Source organism: Cetorhinus maximus, chromosome 6, assembly GCF_964194155.1.
Source record: "Cetorhinus maximus chromosome 6, sCetMax3.hap1.1, whole genome shotgun sequence".
Taxonomy (NCBI): Eukaryota; Metazoa; Chordata; class Chondrichthyes; order Lamniformes; family Cetorhinidae; genus Cetorhinus; species Cetorhinus maximus.
In genome coordinates, this window is record NC_135884.1 from 87,646,239 (window position 1) to 87,663,705 (window position 17,467).

General features: G+C 48.6%; 1 protein-coding gene across 1 annotated transcript in view; it reads left to right on the plus strand.

The window, feature by feature from the left end:
• The first annotated feature begins 13,988 nt into the window (after positions 1-13,988).
• The window catches only part of e2f4 (E2F transcription factor 4), a 36,384-nt gene continuing 32,905 nt past the window's right edge, over positions 13,989-17,467 (plus strand). The window contains exon 1 of the mRNA XM_078543978.1: positions 13,989-14,232. Coding sequence (XP_078400104.1) covers positions 14,116-14,232 — 117 coding nt within the window. The 5' untranslated portion in view covers positions 13,989-14,115. The remainder of the gene's footprint in view (positions 14,233-17,467) is intronic.

Below are 17,467 nucleotides of genomic sequence, written 5' to 3' on the forward strand. Positions count from 1 at the left end.
TCACTCTGCAGGAGATGCCAGGATGTGGATCTTCATGCTGCAGGAGATTCCAACATCTTCACCTTCACACTACCGGGGATTCCAGTATGTGGATTTCTCACAGCATGAGATTCCAGGATGTGGATCTTCACACTGCAGGAGATTCCAGGATGAGTAGCTTCACACTGCAAGAGATTCCAGAATGTAGATCTTCTCACTGCAAGAGATTCCAGCATGTAGATCTTCACTCTGCGGTAAATTCCAGGATGTGGATCTTCACACTGCAGGAGATTGCAGGATGTAGAACTTCACACTGCAGGAGATTGCAGGATGTAAAACTTCACACTGCAGGAGAATGCAGGATGTGGATCTTCATACTGCAGGGGATTCCAGGATGTGGATCTTCATACTGCAGGAGATTCCAAAATGTTGATCTTCTCACTGCTGGAGATTCCAGGATGTGGATCTTTACAGTGCAGTATGTTCCACGATGAGGATCTTCACACTGCAGGAGATTCCAGGATGTGGATCTTCACACACGTCGGGGTTCTAAGGATGGGATTTTCACACTGCAAGGGATTCCAGGATTTGCATCTTCTCACTGCAGGAGATTGCAGGATGTGCATCTTCACTCTGCAGGTGATTCCAGGATGTGGATCTTCAAACTGCAGGAAATTCCAGGATGTGGATTTTCGCTCTGCAGGACCTCCCAGGATGTGGATCTTCTCACTGCCGGAGATTCCAGGATGTGGATTTTCTCATTGCAGGAGATTCCAGGATGTGGATCTTCACACTAGAGTAGTCCCAAGGATGTGGATCTTCTCACTGCCGGAGATTCCAGGATATGGATCTTCACGCTGCAGGTGATTCCAAGATGTGCACCTTCACAATACAGGGGATTCCAGTATGTGGATCTTCACACTGCATGAGATTCCAGGATGAGGATCTTCGCTCTGCAGGTGATTCCAGGATGTGCATCTTCACTCTGCAGGAGATTCCAGGATGTGGATCTTCACACTACATGTGATTTCTGGATGTGGATCTTCTCACTACAGGAGATTCCAGGATGTGGAATATTCCACTGCAGGAGCTTCCTGGGTGTGGATCGTTTCATTGCACGAGATACCAAGTTGTGGATCCTCACAGTGCAGCTGTTTCCAGGATGTGGATCTTCACACTGCAGCAGTTTCCAGGATGTAGAACGTCACACTGCAGGAGATTCCAGGATGTGGATCTTCATACTGCAGGAGATTCCAGGATGTGGATCTTCACACTGCAGGAGATTCCAGGATGTGGATATTCTCACTGCAGGAGATTTTAGGATATGGACATCACACTGCATGAGTTTCCAGGATGTGGATCATCCCACTGCAGGAGATTCCAGGATGTAAATCTTCACTCTGCAGGAGGTTCCAGGATGTAGATCTTCACGCTGCAGGAGATTCCAAGATGTGCACCTTCACACTACAGGGGATTCCAGTATGTTGATCGTGTCACTGCAGGAGATTCCAGGAAGTGAACCTTCACACTGCTGGAGATTCCAGTATGCGGATCTTCACACTGCAGGAGATTGCAGGATGTGGATCATCACACTGCAGGGGATTCCAGGAAATGGATCTTCACACTGTAGGAGATTCCAAAATGTTGAACTTCTCACTGCAGGAGATTCCAGGACGTGGGTCTTCACACTGCAGGATTTTCCAAGATGTGCATCTTCTCACTGCAGGAGATTCCAGGATGTGGATCTTTACACTGAAGGAGATTCCAGGATGTGGATCTTCACACTGCAGGAGATTCCAGGATGTGGATCTTCACACTGCAGGAGATTCCAGGATGTGGATCTTCTCACTGCAGGAGATTCCAGGATGTGGATCTTCACATTTCAGGAGATTCCATGATAGGGATCTTTACACTGCAGGAGTTTCCAGGATTTGGATCGTTACACTGCTGGAGATTCCAGGCTGTGGATCTTCTCACTGCAGGAGATTCCAGGCTGTGGATCATCTCACTGCAGAAGATTCCAGGATGTGGATCATCACACTGCAGGAGATTCCAGGATGTGGATCTTCTCACTGCAGGAGATTCCAGGATGTGGCTTATCACTGCAGGAGTTTCGATAATGTGGATCATCACACTGCAGGAGATTCCAGGATGTGGATCTTCTCACTGCAGGTGATTCCAGGATGTGGATCTTCACACCACAGGTTTTCGGCTGCATGAGGTACTGTTGAGCAGTGTTGGTCTTTGCTGGGCGGCGGTGGGATTGGGCGGGATGAGAGGTGTGAGGAGGTTGGGCGTCTGTTGAGGCCAAGAGGAGGGTTGGTGGGAGTTTGGGCAGCTAGGGTAAAGCGAGATGCTGCAGAGGTTGTGGAATGGGTAAGATGTTTTATGGTGTGGGACCGTGGGAAGGGCCGTGATGGAGTGCGGGCGGTGGGAAGCTGATGGGGTCGTTACTGTGCAGGTGTGAATGTGATGAGGGGGATGTGTGTATGTGGTCAGATGGAGGAGGTCAGTGGTGCCAACTGATGTGTCCTGGTGGGCAACCTGAGGGAATTGTTGATAGGAAGGGATGGTGGTGGTTAAAGGGGGCAATAGGATCCGGTGGGGCGAGGGTCCTGCGATGACAGGTGAAGGGACGCTGAGGGTTTTGGCAGGAACATGGAAGTAAAACTGGATTCTGGGGCTCAGCAGGATGAGTTCGGGCATGTCTATTGTCAAGGGGGTGGGTTCCTCGAAAGGTAAGGGACATGGACATTCATCTGCACGGGGCTGGGGGTGATGGGGAGGATTTCAGAGTGACTGAGGGGAGGTCTTAGGTCACATCAGGCAGGTCAATAGTTATTGGCGGGGGAGGATGTGGGTCAATGGGGGAGGTTGTAAGATGTTGGACTCAACCTGACAAGTCACACGCACCATGCCCGCATGTAACTCCCTCGAACCTCCAGGTGATCTCGAGATGCTGCATGAGAGTTGGGTCAGCGGGGGTGGGTGAAGCGGCAGGTCAGCTCAACTGGACAACTGAAGAGGAACCCCAGCAGGGCGTTTCAACAGATGAGCACATGAAGGGCAAAGGCTCAACATGCGTTGGAGGTATCTTGCACATGGCTCATGAGGGCCCTGGCAAAGACCCTTGCCTCCCTGCATATGCATAGACCCAGCTTGGGGTGTGTGTCACTGAAGATGGAGTTGGAGTGGTGAGGGTGACAGGGGGGTGGGTGGGTGGCACAGGCTTAAGGACTACAAATGGCAATTAAACCACATCAGACCTCATTAAAGTGCAATGTAATATATTTGCAAAAGTGTCAGATTAACAATTATAGTGCACCTGTGCGACCACATGTGAAATCATAACTTCCTAATCTTTCATTCCTACCATTTCTTCCAGGTGCTCCCCCGACATCGCAGCAGGGGTGGAGGCAGCCCCACTGACCAGTTTGCTCTGTTGTCTTGGATGACCCTGGTAGGCGCCCTCTGCAGACCCGAGGTCTGGAAGCCCCTGCTGTCCCACTGTAGGGCAGATGCTCCCTCTGCAGTCATGGAGGATAAAGCTGAAGGGGTCATGGGCAAGGGGGATTCAAAAGGGCCAGACACCCTCAGAGAGTCCTGAGTGGAGGTCCCAGGGGTATTCAACTGCCACTCCCCCTCCCTTTAGGTGCCTGAAAGCCCCTGCCTGACTCCTTGAGAAGAAGGGGCAACTGGAGGGAGGTTGAGGTGCCCCATCCCCCTCTGGCATAGCCACAGCAAAATCTCACCCATGGCTACAGCGATAGAGTGCAGGTCTGCGCACATCTCCGACAGAAACTCGGTGTTCTGCTGGACCCTGCCTGAACTACATCTAGATGTAATACCCATTGAGGTGTTTGTGCAGAGTGCAAGTGACTGCTGTGACCCCTCTACACTTTCTTCCTCCTCCCCAATATTCTCGGTCCTCTGTGGGTCAGAGGACCTGCTGGACAGGGCTTCTTCTTCTGGCCTCCCCCCTTCCTGCTGACGCCTGTAAGTGAGAGAGGAGAGAGCAAGTGACTACATGATCTGCCTCCAACATGGAGGAACGCATGACCCTTAGGTTTCCACGTGACTACATTCTCCATGGATCCTGATTGGATGGAGGCCGCCTGCCGACCTCTCCAGCAGCACGAGCTCAGTCCGGTTCCTCTCTTGCCAGCTGGGCTGCTCCTCGAACTCTGTAAGGTTCCTCAATTCAGGCAGGTGCCCTCTCCCTTCTCTCTCTCTCTCTCTTCCTCCTGTTGTGCCTCAACTTTTGCTGCGCACAGAGAGAAGATGGAGTTCAGGGCAATTGGGTTTCATGTATCTTTCTCATGCTTCCACTCTTACAAATAACCCACTGGACAGTGCCATCTGATTGATGCACTGCAGGTTGTCCACAGGGTTCTGAGGCAGCACACAGAGCAGTGAGCCCATGCAGGTATAAGGATAAAGCTCACTGAGCATGTCATTAGCGGTGCTTGCAGGTGGCCTCAACGCTTAACCCCTTTATACCCATACCCCCTCACCCGCCACCCCCAGACAGCATCTGAGCTCTCTGCGTGGAAGTTCAGGGACCCACAGTGGCCTCTCCACCTGCAGACTAGATGGACGGCAGTGGGGCTATGAAGCATCACTTTATCACATTGAGTAGCTCTTTTATGCGTGGATCACACGGATGGTGGCCTTGCCACTGAGGCCCATGTCCCCTCAAGCATTCAGTGAGGTGAGTGTGAGCAGTTGGGGGTTCACTTACCCTGGCGATGCAGATGAGGTCATTCATCTGTTCCTGGTACTGCAGGGCAGTCCTCCGGTGGAGGCCATGGGCACTGACCGTCCTGAAGACTTCCTCCCTGACAGGGTTGGTCACACGGGTTGGCCTCCTCCTTCCACCCTCGGGGTACAGGATACCCCCTCTGGCCTCCACCTCATTGTGCAGCACATCGAGGGATGCGTCACTGAATCTGAGGGCCGGAGCTCCCTGGGATCAGCGGCCCATCTCCTCCATCCACAGTGGGTTCGCGACAAAGAAGTTCATGTCTAGGCGCCCGGATAGGACGGCAGGGCACGCGTCATCCAGCCCATCCCACCACGTGATATGTTGGGAAACCCCCAACTGCATAATTAATGAGCCCAGCATCATGCAATGCGGTGGGAATTCTCACCAGCCTCTGCAGTGGGAAACACACCGGTTCCCTCCCCACAACAGGACCTAGGCCCGAAATGGAAAGTCCTGGCCAGAGCCTCTGATTCAATGACCAACTGACATAACAAAATATGAATTCAGAAAAGGTTCCTCGAACCCTCAGGCCAACCTTTCACATAGCATGTACAGTGCTGCCTGTCATGGACACTAACCAGTTTATTTAATCTGCTGAGAATGGGTTCACCACTCTCCTGTGCCGCCCCCCTCTAACCCTGCCCTACCCAACCGTGTCCTCAATGGTAAATCAAGCTGTAGTCTAGAATCTTTTTTCGAATCTTTGACCTTGCATTCCTCACCTTGACCATTTGCTTTTCTGGTCATGACATTGCCATAATCAGGCACCTTTAGGCTCCACACTGCACCTTCCTGGCTATCTTCAAACTCACTCCTAGCCGTAAATTTATCCAACTGTTTTTCAATGTGTTTGCTGGTATACCTTTAACTGAAAATCTCTTAGATCCTATTCGATGGATTTGTGTGACCAGCTTTGACTCAAAGGTTGCACTCATGCCTTTGAATCAGAAAGTCATGGACTTGAGCTCTACTGAGAGAGGGCTACAGTGTTGGAGGTGCCAGCTTTCAGATGAGATGTTAATCCAAGTTCCCTTCTTCCCTTTCAAGTGGCATAAACAATCTCAAGGCAGTTTTGAAACAGGGGAGATATCCTGATATCGTGGCCAATATTTATCCCTCAATCACTACCTGTGATAAATGACCCTTTCATTTATTTCATTGTTGTGTGTGTGGGAGCTTGCTGTGCACAAATTAACTGTCACGTTTCGTGAGGTTGTGCAAAATGCTATATATAAGAGCAAGTCTTTCTTTGTGTGGAAAATTCCATCTTGACTGCCTTTTCTTGTGAGATCTGTTGGTTTTACATTCATTGCTTTTAGTCTTGCACTCAAATATCCTCCTTTCATCCACATTATACAATTCTGTTGGTATTCAAAGGACTTGGACCATGTTCTCTGAATTTTTATTTCTTGAATGAATTCTATGAGGCTGCAGTCTTAAGACCACAATCTCCAAAGCATGAATATACCCTTTTGTGGGTGAATTGCCAAAACAGTATACAAAGGAGTGGAGTTTCCACTCTGGGTGCAAGCAGCTATCCAGACACATACTGTGTGCAAAATTGCACGAGTTTTCTGAATTGATTTTATGGCTCAAGTTTCTGTTCAAATGCATTAGCATTTTCACAAATGTAAAATCTTCCACGAACCCAGTACAACTGAGCAACGCTTTAGAGCATAAGTTAGAGTGTGACTTGGAGGGGAATTTGCAGGTTGTGGTGTTCCCATGCATCTGCTGCTTTTGTCTTTCTGGCTGTTCGAGGTCGTGGGTTTGGAAGGTGCTGTCGAATGAGCCTTGGTGAGTTGCTGCAGTGCATCTTGTAGATGGCACACACTGCTGCCAGGGTGTGCAGGTGGTGGAGGGAGTGAATGTTTGAGGTGGTGGAGATGCCAGACAAGCGGGCTGCACTGTCCTCGATGGTGTCAAGCTTCTTGAGTGTTGTTGGAGCTGCAGTCATCCAGGCAAGTGGGCAGTATTCCATCACACTCCGGACTTGTGCTTTGTAGATGGTGAACAGACTGTGTGGAGTCAGGAAATGAGTTACTCGCTACAGAATTCCCAGCCCCTGACCTGCTCTTGTAGCCACAGCATTTATATGGCTGGTCCAGTTCAGTTTCAGGTCAATGGTGACCTCCGGGATGTTGATGGTATGGGATTCAGCGACGGTAATGCCATTCAATATCATGAGAAGGTGGATAGACTCGTTCTTGTTGGAGATGGATATTTCCTTGCACATTTATCAGCATGTCTTGTTGCATGCAGGCATAGAAGGATTCATTATCTGAGGATCTGCGAATGGGACTGAGCATAGTGTAATCAGTGTGAGGGAAAGTTATTTGCTGGGCTGAGGACACTACCCTGAGGAACTCCTGCAGCAATATGCTGAAGCTGAGATAACTGACCCCCAAGAACCACAACCATCTTCCTTTGTGCTAGGTATGGCTCCAACCAGCAGAGTTTTCCCCCTGATTCCCATTCACTTCAATTTTGCCAGGGCTCCTTGATGCCACAATTGGTCAAATGTCGTTTTAATTTCAAGGTTGACACGTTCAATTCCCCTCTGGAGTTCAGCTCATTTGGCCACATTTGGACCAAGCCTGCAATGAGGTTAGGGGCCGAGTGATCCTGACAGAACCCAAACTGAGAATTAGTGAGCAGGTTATTGCTGAGTAAGTGCTGCTTGATAGCACTGTCGACAATCCCTTCCATCACTTTGTTGATGATCGAGAGTAGACTGATGGGGCATTAACTGACCAGAATGGATTTGTCCTTCTTTTGGTGTACAGGACATACCTGGGCAATTTTCCACATTGCTTGATAGATGCCTTTGTTGTAACTGTACTGGAACAGCTTGGCTAGGGGCACGGCAAGTTCTGGAGCACAAGTCTTTACTACTACAGCCAGGATGTTGTCGAGGCTCATAGCTATGCTGCATCCAATGCCTTCAGCTGTTTCTTGACATTGCATGGAATGAATTGAATTGGCTGAAGGTTGACATCAGTGATACTGGAGACCTTAGTAGGAGGCCGAGATAGATCATCCACTTGGCACTTCTGACTGAAGGTGTTTGCAAACCCTTCAGCCTTGTATTTTGCGTTGACACTCTGGGTGATGGTCGTGCAGCCTCCTCCACAGCTTAATTAATCTTCCGCCACTATTCATGACTAGATGCGACAGGACTGCAGAGCTTTGATCTAACCTGTTGGTTGTGGAATCGCTTAGCTCTGTCTAAAGTAGGTTTGTCCAACGCGAAGCTGGTGGGCTGGATTGTGACCCCCGGAACCACTGTTCAAAATGCGGGTCAGACAGACAAGTGAAGTTGAAGATTCTGCAAGGGGCTGCTCTTCCAATCACAGGCTGTTCCTCTTCTGCATTTGCTAGGCTGACTAATAAGCCTATCAGCAGCAAAGGTGGGAGAGAAACAGGCTGTGATTGGACGAGCAGCGAATAGTTGTACGTATGCTGGGGAAAAACAGAGTTTTATGGGTGGGGGGGAGGTAGGGGGAAGGAGAGGCTGCCAGGGCCACAGGTGGATGGGGTGTCAATCAAGTGGGCTGCTTTGTTCTGGATGGTGTTGGGTTTCTTGAGTGTTGTAGGAGCTGCACTCATCCAGGCAAGTGGGGAGTATTCCATCACACTCCTGACTTGTGCCTTGTAGATGGAGGACAGGCTTTGGGGAGTCAGGAGGTGAGTTACTCACTGCAGATTTCCCAACCTCTGACCTGCTCTTGTAGCCACAGTATTTATATGGCTAGCCCAGTTCAGTTTCTAGTAAATGGTAACCCCAGGATGTTGATCATGGGAGATTCAGTGATGGGAATGCCATTGAATGTTAATGTCAATGTTAATGTCAAGGTCAATTGTAGACCGATTAAATCAGGGATGCTCAGGAAGGCAGAATTAGAAGAGTGCAGGTACATCTGAGGGTTCTGTGGCTGGGGGAGATTACAGAGGTAAGGAGGATGAGGTCATAGAGGGATTTAAAAACAGGGTTGAGAATTTTTAAATCAAGATGTTGCTTAACCAGATCCAGTGTAGGTCAGTGAATACAAGGGGGCGGGTGAACAGGACTCGTTGCAATTTAGCATAGCAGAGCTTTGGGCAGGGTCTGATAGTCAGGGAGAAGCTGTTCCCATTGGCGGAAGGGTCAAGAACCAAAGGGACACTGATCTAAGATGAATGGTAAAAAAGTGAAAGGCAATGTGAGAAAAAGCTTTTTGACGTATCGAGTGGTTAAAGTCTGAAATGCACAGCCTGAGAGTGTGATGGATTGGATCAAATTGAGGCATTCAAAGGGAATTAGAGAATTATCTGTACAGAAAAAAAATGCAAGGCTACGGGGAAAAGGTGGAGTGGGACTAGGTAAATTACTTTTGCAGAGTCAGCACAGACATGATGGGCTGAATGGCCTCATTCTGTGCTGTAACCTTTCTATAATTCTATGATTTTGCCTGAGCTCTGCGATTGCACAAGACATATCCAGGTGATGAAGGAGTCTGGCACACTGTCTGGGACCGTTTTCCCAAATTTGGCACAAGTCTCCAGATGTTAGTAAGGAGGAACTTGCAGGGTTGACTGGGCAGGTTGTGCCTTGCTCCTGGTGCCTAAGTCAATACCAGGTGGTCCATCTAGTTTTATACTTATTCCAATTTTTCAGAGTAGTTTTGATACAACTGAGTGGTTTGCTCGGCCATTTCAGAGGGCAGTTAAGAGTCAACCACATTGCTGTGGGTCTGGAACCACACGTAGGCCAGACTGGGTAAGGACGGCAGATTTCTTTCCCTAAAGGACATTAGTGAACCAGATGGGCTTTTACAACAATCCAGTAGTTTCATGGTCACATCACTGAGATGTAGATTGGCCATGAGATAATAAAACTCAATGTGTTTACCCACGTATGGGTTAGGCACATTGTAGGCTGCCAGTTCTGCCCACTGGGACATGGAAGAGTGTGTCACCAAGCAAATGTAGCCCTGTGCCATCCCTGATTTGCTGATAAATCAGCAGAGTGGAAAGTCTAGCCCAATTATTTACATGTATCAGTATTAGAACCTGATTCGTTAAAAGCTTTTGTAATATTTTCTTTCTTCTCCTGACAATGAGTCATGGATTTTGCTGGGAGGTTGGTGCTGGGTTTGACAGAAGTCTGGGGGAGTTGGTCACCTGCGCACGGAAACCAAGTCAATCCCTTTTGATCTGTTGTCAAGAGAGGGCTCAAGTGAGGCTGGGAGGAAATGTTGACTTTTGGTGGATGTTCATAGGCAGCTTACAGAAACCACAATCCACACTGATAAACCCTGGGCAAACCTGTTCTTCTGGATTTCACATTGGCGCTCCAAGTGAGCCCAGAATGAGCCCTCTTTAGGCAGGCTGTAAAGGTCATTCATGGTAAAGGAAAAAATATTGTCGCCTCGATCAACTTCTCATTGAACGTAGTCCCGCAATCCGCCCAGAATTTACCACTTGATTGGCGTGTGCAAACCTGACAATACGGCAAGGCTGGTGAGAATTGGAGAAATGACACATGGGGAGTATGGTACAGCTGAAACACATTGGAACAGATTGTCACAGTTTCATCCAGTTGTATGTCAGCATTAAGGTGACAATACACCCCTGGGTGCATCAACATTGGTGGGTGAGGTCCAAAGAGGAGAAGGAGAGAGCTTGGGGAAAATGGCTGAAAATTGTTTTGAGGAGTTAAGGATACTTTGAAGGTGGGGAAGAGATTCAGTACTGGTCCGAACTGGTCTTGTAAACCTTAAAATGGAACTCCAGTTCAGACCAGTACCAGTCATTTCCAAGTTTTACTGGTTTTTTCCTTCTGGGAAGTCCAACTTGAGTATGAGGTGAACTCACAGTTAACCAGAACTGGAACCTCAGAGGGGGCAGTCGGCGATGTAGGGTTGGAGGTGATTGCAGAGGTAGAGAGGAACAATATCATGGTGGGATCTGAAGTTGGAAACGGAGCTTTTGTAGTTGATAAACTGAGGGATTAGAAGCCAATGGAGGTGGAAAAAGACAGGGAAATAGGTGAGTGAGATTTTTTGCAAGGTAAATTGCTGATGGCAGAGTTTTGGATGAGTTAAGTGTCTGTGGAGCTTGGAGTTTTGGAGGTGGTGTGGAGAGGGGACTGGAGACGTTGGAGATGGAGGTGAGAAAGACATGAATGAAGCTTTGGGGCTGAGTTAGGAACAGAGATGAACCATATTTTTAAGGTGGAAGTAGGCAAGCTGTAATTAGGTGTGGCATTTGTAGCTTTGTTGAGAATCAGCCAAGGACACCAAGTATATCATATATACTTGACGTAAGTCTTTTCCTATTGCCCTGCATGTTGTCCAGTTTGGCCAAAGAAGTCATATTCAATAGTATTGCCAAATAGAAGTTCATTGGCATTTTGCTCAATTGATTAATGATTTTGATTAATGATTGGAGATGCATGATCAGTTACAATTTACAATATGGTTGAGCTTAAACCAACAGTCTCATAGAAAATGGGATCAAGGATTTAGATATGGTGGTAGAATATGATAGTTTTGGTTTTTCCAATACTAACCTCAAGAATTTCAGGCTCAACCATGACTTGATGGTGGACAGGTATTTGGACATCATGGTGACAAGAGGTGGAAACTAAGAGTGGTGATGGAGCAGGCATCATCAGCACAAATATGATAATGAATAATGGAGCCAAGGGGCAGCATATAGATGAGGAATAAAGTGGAACTTTGGAACATGCCGGTCATCCGTAGGCTATTGTGCCATTGCAGGAAATGTGTTGACTAAGTTAGGACAAGTAGGACCTGGGCCCATGAGGAGCCTGTGTCTTGGAGTTACACCAGAGAAGAGAGGTAGCAGGAAAGAATCGTGCATTCAACCATGTCAAAATCAGAAGTTTACCTTGCACACAACCAGTTCTATAAAGATACTGTGTGTTAAACATAGAGAATAGATCCACTCGACACTGATATCCTTCACTTTGATGAGCATGCAGCAGTAAATACTCTACTATTTTGGACTTTCTTGATGGCTCATTTGGCTCAGTGTGTACTGACCAAAAGAGGAGGTGAAACACCTGAGTTCAAATCACCAGTCTTCAGTGAGGGATTTGGCTGAATAGCCAAATAAGATGTTAAACCGAGGCCCTGCCTCCCCTTTCAGGTGGAAGTAAAGTACCTGAAGGCACTACTAAATGTGAGCAGGGGCGCTCTCCCTGGTCTCCTGCCCAATGTTGATCCCTCAGTTATCATTTAAAAACAGATTACCCGTTCATTGTCACATTGCTGTTTGTCAAAGCTTGCTTTGTGAAAACTGGCTGCCAATTCTTCCAAATCACAACAGTGGCTGTACATCAAACGTACTTCATAAAATGTACAAGGCACTTTGTGAAGGCTCACTCCCCAGCAGGCGTCAATGGCTGTGGGATGGTCAAGCAGAAGCAAATTTGAAAAAGAGGGGAGAGGCTAGAGAACCAGGGACTTTTTCTCTGTAAGCATAGAAAAGGTTAAGCGGAGACTTAAGAGAGGTGTTCAAAATGATGAAGGATTTCTATTGAATAAATAAGGCAAAGCTTTTTCCAGTTGCAGGAGGTTTGGTAACCAGGGAGGGCAGATTTAGGATGGTTGGCAGAAGGTAGAGGAAGGGGAGGTGAGCGGATATTTTCTTTTACACAATGAGTTGTTGTGATCTGGAATGATCTGCCTGAAAGGGGGATGGAAGCAGATTCAGTAGTAACTTTCAAAAGGGAATTGGATAAATACTTGATAAGGACAAATTTGCAGAGCTATGGAGTCTCATTGGAGGGGGGCAGAGAGCCAACGTGAGCACAATGGGCTGAATGGTCTCCTCTGATGCGGTATAATTCTCCAAAACAAACACATGGATTGCAGGAAAGAAGCTGGAGTGAATTTCTCAATAAACAGAGAATGTGCAAAATATTCAATGACACTCTGAAAAAGACATGGAGGTGGCTTTGGCCACTTTCAAACAATGTGTACAGCCTTGTGCTGTACTGCCATGACCCCATGTTTCATACTTCACACACATAGGCTACTGCAGGTGTCAGGCTGAAAATGAATTAGCACAGTTTCACATACTGTGCCCTCGAATCAAAATAAAACTTTGACTGAATTCTCACGATTTTCATTACCCACTGAGGTTGCAGCATGACGAGGATAAGTGGAGAAGAGCCATCTGCCATGAACTCCTCCTGTGCGCTGACCATAACTGTTGCCATGACTTGTGAATTATCCCGTCAGCTCTCTCAAGATATAGGTGGTAATCCCTGGTTGCTTGTCGACTTCTCTCCAGTTGCAATCTTGTGGTCTTTTTCAAAATAATTTTTCAAGTTATCCCTTGTCTGATAACTCTCCTGTAAGTTCCTTAGGATGTTTTACTGTGTTAAAGGTGCAAAAGAAATGAAAGTTTTTGTTGTATCCCCCTCTCCCCCACATCTCCCTCTCCCTCCCCTCTCCCCCCTCCACCTCCTCCCCCTCCCCTCCCCCTCCCCTCCTCCCCTCCCCCCTCCCCACTCCCCCTCCCCTCCCCCTCCCCCCTCCCCTCTCCCCTCTCCCCCCTCCCCTCTCCCCCCTCCCCTCTCCCCCCTCCACCTCCTCCCCCTCCCCTCTCCCCCCTCCACCTCCTCCCCCTCCCCTCTCCCCCCTCCCCCTCCACCTCCCTCCCCCTCCTCCCCCTCACACACTTCTGGATGGTCCCTAACCTTCGTGCCTACCCATGCTCATTACTCCATGTATCTGTGTCCTCATATTCAGATGCTTCTAAAACTGTTTGCTCTGAGTGCCAACTTTTCCAGACGCTCCCTAACCATTCTGCAGTTCCTGGAGTTTTCCTGTTTGTGGATGCTCCCTAAACCACAACCCCAGTGTAACTAAAAACAGAAATTGCTGAGGCTTGGGGCACCTTTCAGATTTGTATATCAGTATTCCAGCATACCCTACCCGTCCCATTATTTGTCGTGTGTTTTATTCATAGTGTTATCCTTCCCAAGTGCATCATTTTTCGTTCGAGTCTCCTCTTGGAGACGCTCCCTTGAAGTTGGTGCGTTTCCTGCAGCGTCGCCTTTTAGCAGATGTTCCCTAAATCGGCTAGGCAAGTTCCTGTTGGCTGCGGGGTGATTCCCCACTCCCCTCCCCCCCTCCTTTTGCAGACGCTCCCTAAGGCAGCAGCGAGTGGCTTTTATTTTGCGTCTTGTGCGGAGCGCTGCCCTTTGCAGACACCCCCTTGGCCGGAGCCGGGGGTTTGCTGTTTGCTCCCAGTTTCAAATCAGTCCCGGCGTGCTGCGCGCTGCTAACGGCTACGGAGTGGGACTGAGACTGAGAGAGAGAAAAATACACAGATAGAGAGAGAGGGAGGAAAAGATGGCCGAGTCTCTACCGCAGACTCCAAGCAGACACGAGAAAAGCCTGGGGCTCCTGACCACGAAGTTCGTGTCCCTGCTGCAGGAGGCCAAGGACGGCGTGCTCGACCTGAAAGTGGTGAGAAATACAAGGAGGGAGTAAGGGGGGTGGGGGGCGATCCGAGCGGAATAGGGAAAGGTGGTGGAGGAGGGGAATGGAATATCCATTGAAAAAAAACTGGCGAGGCAGGAGGAAGCGGAGAGGTGGCAGTGGTGATAGTGACACGGGGCCGGCGCGGAGTTTCAGGAAACACGAGGGAGGCAGTGGAACGCGGAGACACAAAAAAGATACAGTCGCCGCGTTCCAAAGTGTCTCGGCGTTCCAAACGCCAGCCTGCTGTAAGGGGGAGAGGAACACGTGCGAACCTCCTGCTACATCCCATCCGCTGGCTGAGCACTCACTCATTCATTCACCCCCGCCCCCCCCCCCCCAACCCAACCCAGCAGCTAACTTAGTTCAACCAGATGAGCTGGCCTTGTAATTGCCCCCCCCCCCCCCCTTTGAACTCCCCTTTCTCACCTCCCACCCCCGCAACTAGCGTGTGCCCTGGCTGTGCTTTGAGGTACATAATGAACTCGGCTATCAAGTTTTTTTCCCTTGTCTCCCCTAGTGACAGCCCGATGTTTGTGTGTGTTTGGGAGGGGGGCGGTGGGCTAAAAGCAGCACCCCCCACCCCCTCCCCGACCTCACCAGTCCGTTGGAGCATTCGTTCATATAAGATTCTGAGGTGCCTTGATGGGGTGGATGTGGAGAGGATGTTTCCTTTTGTGGGAGAATCTCAAACTAGGGGTCGCCCATTTAAGACACATGAGAATTTTTTTTTTCTAAAGTGTTGAATGTCTTTGGAACTTTTCCTCAAAAGGCAATGAAAGCAGAGTCTTTGAATATTTTTAAGGCAGAGCTAGATCGATTCTTAAGCAAGGGGGTGAAAGGTTATTGGGGTAGGTGAGAATGTGGAATTGAGGTTACAATCGGATCTTATCAAATGAACTAGTTCAATTGTGGTCTTATCAAATGATGGAGCAGGCTTGAAGGGCTGAGTGGCCTACTTCTCCTAATTCATTTGTTCAAATGTTTAACAAAAAAATCCAATTGTTATTAGGGCCGCAGCCTCGAGGTTTAAGAGTCCCATGCCCTCTTATCCACCGCCCCCCCACCCCGGGCAAAAAAAGCAGAAATTAGGTATCCACCTCTTGTTGTGCCTCTTGGTTAATTTTCCAAACAGCATTTGCTAAATGTTTACGATATCTGTTGATTTTGAATACACTGTGTGCTGGTAGGCAGGGGAATTCTGGAAATTGAATGATCAGGACAGCATGTTGGAGATGGTTGGTGTCCATTTGCCATGGTGGTGTCTGTCTGTCTCTGTATTCTTTGCAGTTGGGGGGTGGGGGATGTTACTTTTACACAGTATTAAACTGGAGGAGATAGGAGCCTGATCTGGTCTCATGTCATTCAGGACATAATTGCACGTTGCTGGATTCGCTACTGTGGCGTGTTCACTCTCACAGAGACATTGCTGAAACCCGCTGGGTAATAACTGTTATTCAGGTTGGACAGGTAGACCTTCACTTTGCTGCAGAGTTTGGCAGAGCCTGAGACAATGCTGGAGTCTGTTCAACAAAACAGACACACACACACTGTTACTCCGATGGTTCAGTCGCTCGCTGCATTGTTCAGTGCCACACACAGTTTACCAGAGGTCAGGGGTTCAATCCTTGAGCTCTGCTGAGCTACTGCATCCCAGCCAAGACAGCAGTGGAGTCTCAACTTCTGTCACTGCTCCGGGTGTCCCTGTGAGAAAGGACACATGGGGGAAGATCCAATTAAGATATTCCTGCTTAAAGTGCTCCTCATGCAGTCAAATAGCTTGGTGATTTTCTGAGCCCACCGAGGAGGATTGCTCCATTGGGCTATGTTGCAGAGCGTGGCTCCTGGCTGGAGTTCAGGAGAAAGGCGGGAATTGTATCCCGGGTGGAACAGTCAGCATTCCCGCAGCATTGCCTTAGCTGCTGTTTTGGGGATGTCAACATGTTTAAGGTTTCTTAATTGATTTATTCTTCTGGATTCAGCATTCTGATTCTGGCCCTTGTGCCTGACTCACTCAGTTAAAGAAACTGTGACTGAGCCTGTCCAATAACGTGTATAAACTACTGTTCCCTCCTTGGGCCTGGGATCTGCTGGTGGTTTTGCTCGTACCAAGGCATCACTGCTCTGTACAATGGCATTTGAAAGCTTCATTTCCCACTTTGCTGATCCTAGCTGAGGCAGTGGCCAGAGTGATCCAGTTGTCCTCAGTACCCCAGGCTGAAGGGGTGGGAGAAACATGCAGAATCACCCAGGTTTTCCCTTACTAAGTTCCAGTGTCAGCATTGAGAGATGCTGCGATTCCCCTCCCAGTTCAATAACCCGCCAGCGCTCCCTGCCCTTTGGGGTGAATGAGTCACTGCAGTTAGAATTGGGGAAAACTCGTGTCAGCACGCAGAAGGATTCTTTATGTAGTGGAATGACAAAATGACACCATGAGGCCACTAGTTGCAGCCAGAATGGAGCTGATTGGGTAATTCTGTTGTCAATCACTCCTGGAGGCCACATTGCTGTAAGTGACTGGGATTGTTATTACATGCTACCTGTTATTGTATAACTCTCCTCCACTCATTGCATTATTCTGGAGAAATAATCCTCTTGTACTCGGCGGGGAGGAGGGAGACTTTGCTGCAGTTTTGGTCTTGAGTTTGGAGACTCTAAATTTTAAAGGCACAAGTCTGGCCCCCACCTCCTCCTCACTGGCTCTCTCAGTGGTGGCAGTGATCAGTCCGAATGAAGTCTTCTCTTGAGCTTCAGGGATGAAGCTCGAATTGTTCGAAATATCCAAAGGCTCTTGTTGCCCGCAGCCTCAATGTTTTTGACTTGGTAAACCACACCAAGACTGTTGAGATTCCAGCTGTTATTTGAGGGTATTTTGTCAATGTGTGCCGGCGCTGGAGTGTTGGGCAGTGCCGCTGGATGTGTCTCTCGTGTGCTTTCGACTGAGCGGAGGATGATATTACAGTGACATATCGCCAGCCCTTCTGCAGCCCTGCCCCCCTGTCACCAGCGAGGGAGCTCTGTTCCATTCATGATGCCCTGTCAGTAAGTGAAAATGGCCTTGGTGGGTCAAAGGTGACGGAGTATTAAGGGGGTGTCATGGGTTCCTGGGGAGTGGAATAGTTAAGTCCATTCATGACATCCCTAGCATTCTTTCACCTTTGACCCTGAGAACCCATTGTAACTCCTGTTAATGTTGTGAACAGCCGTAATTAAAGGCTGGTTC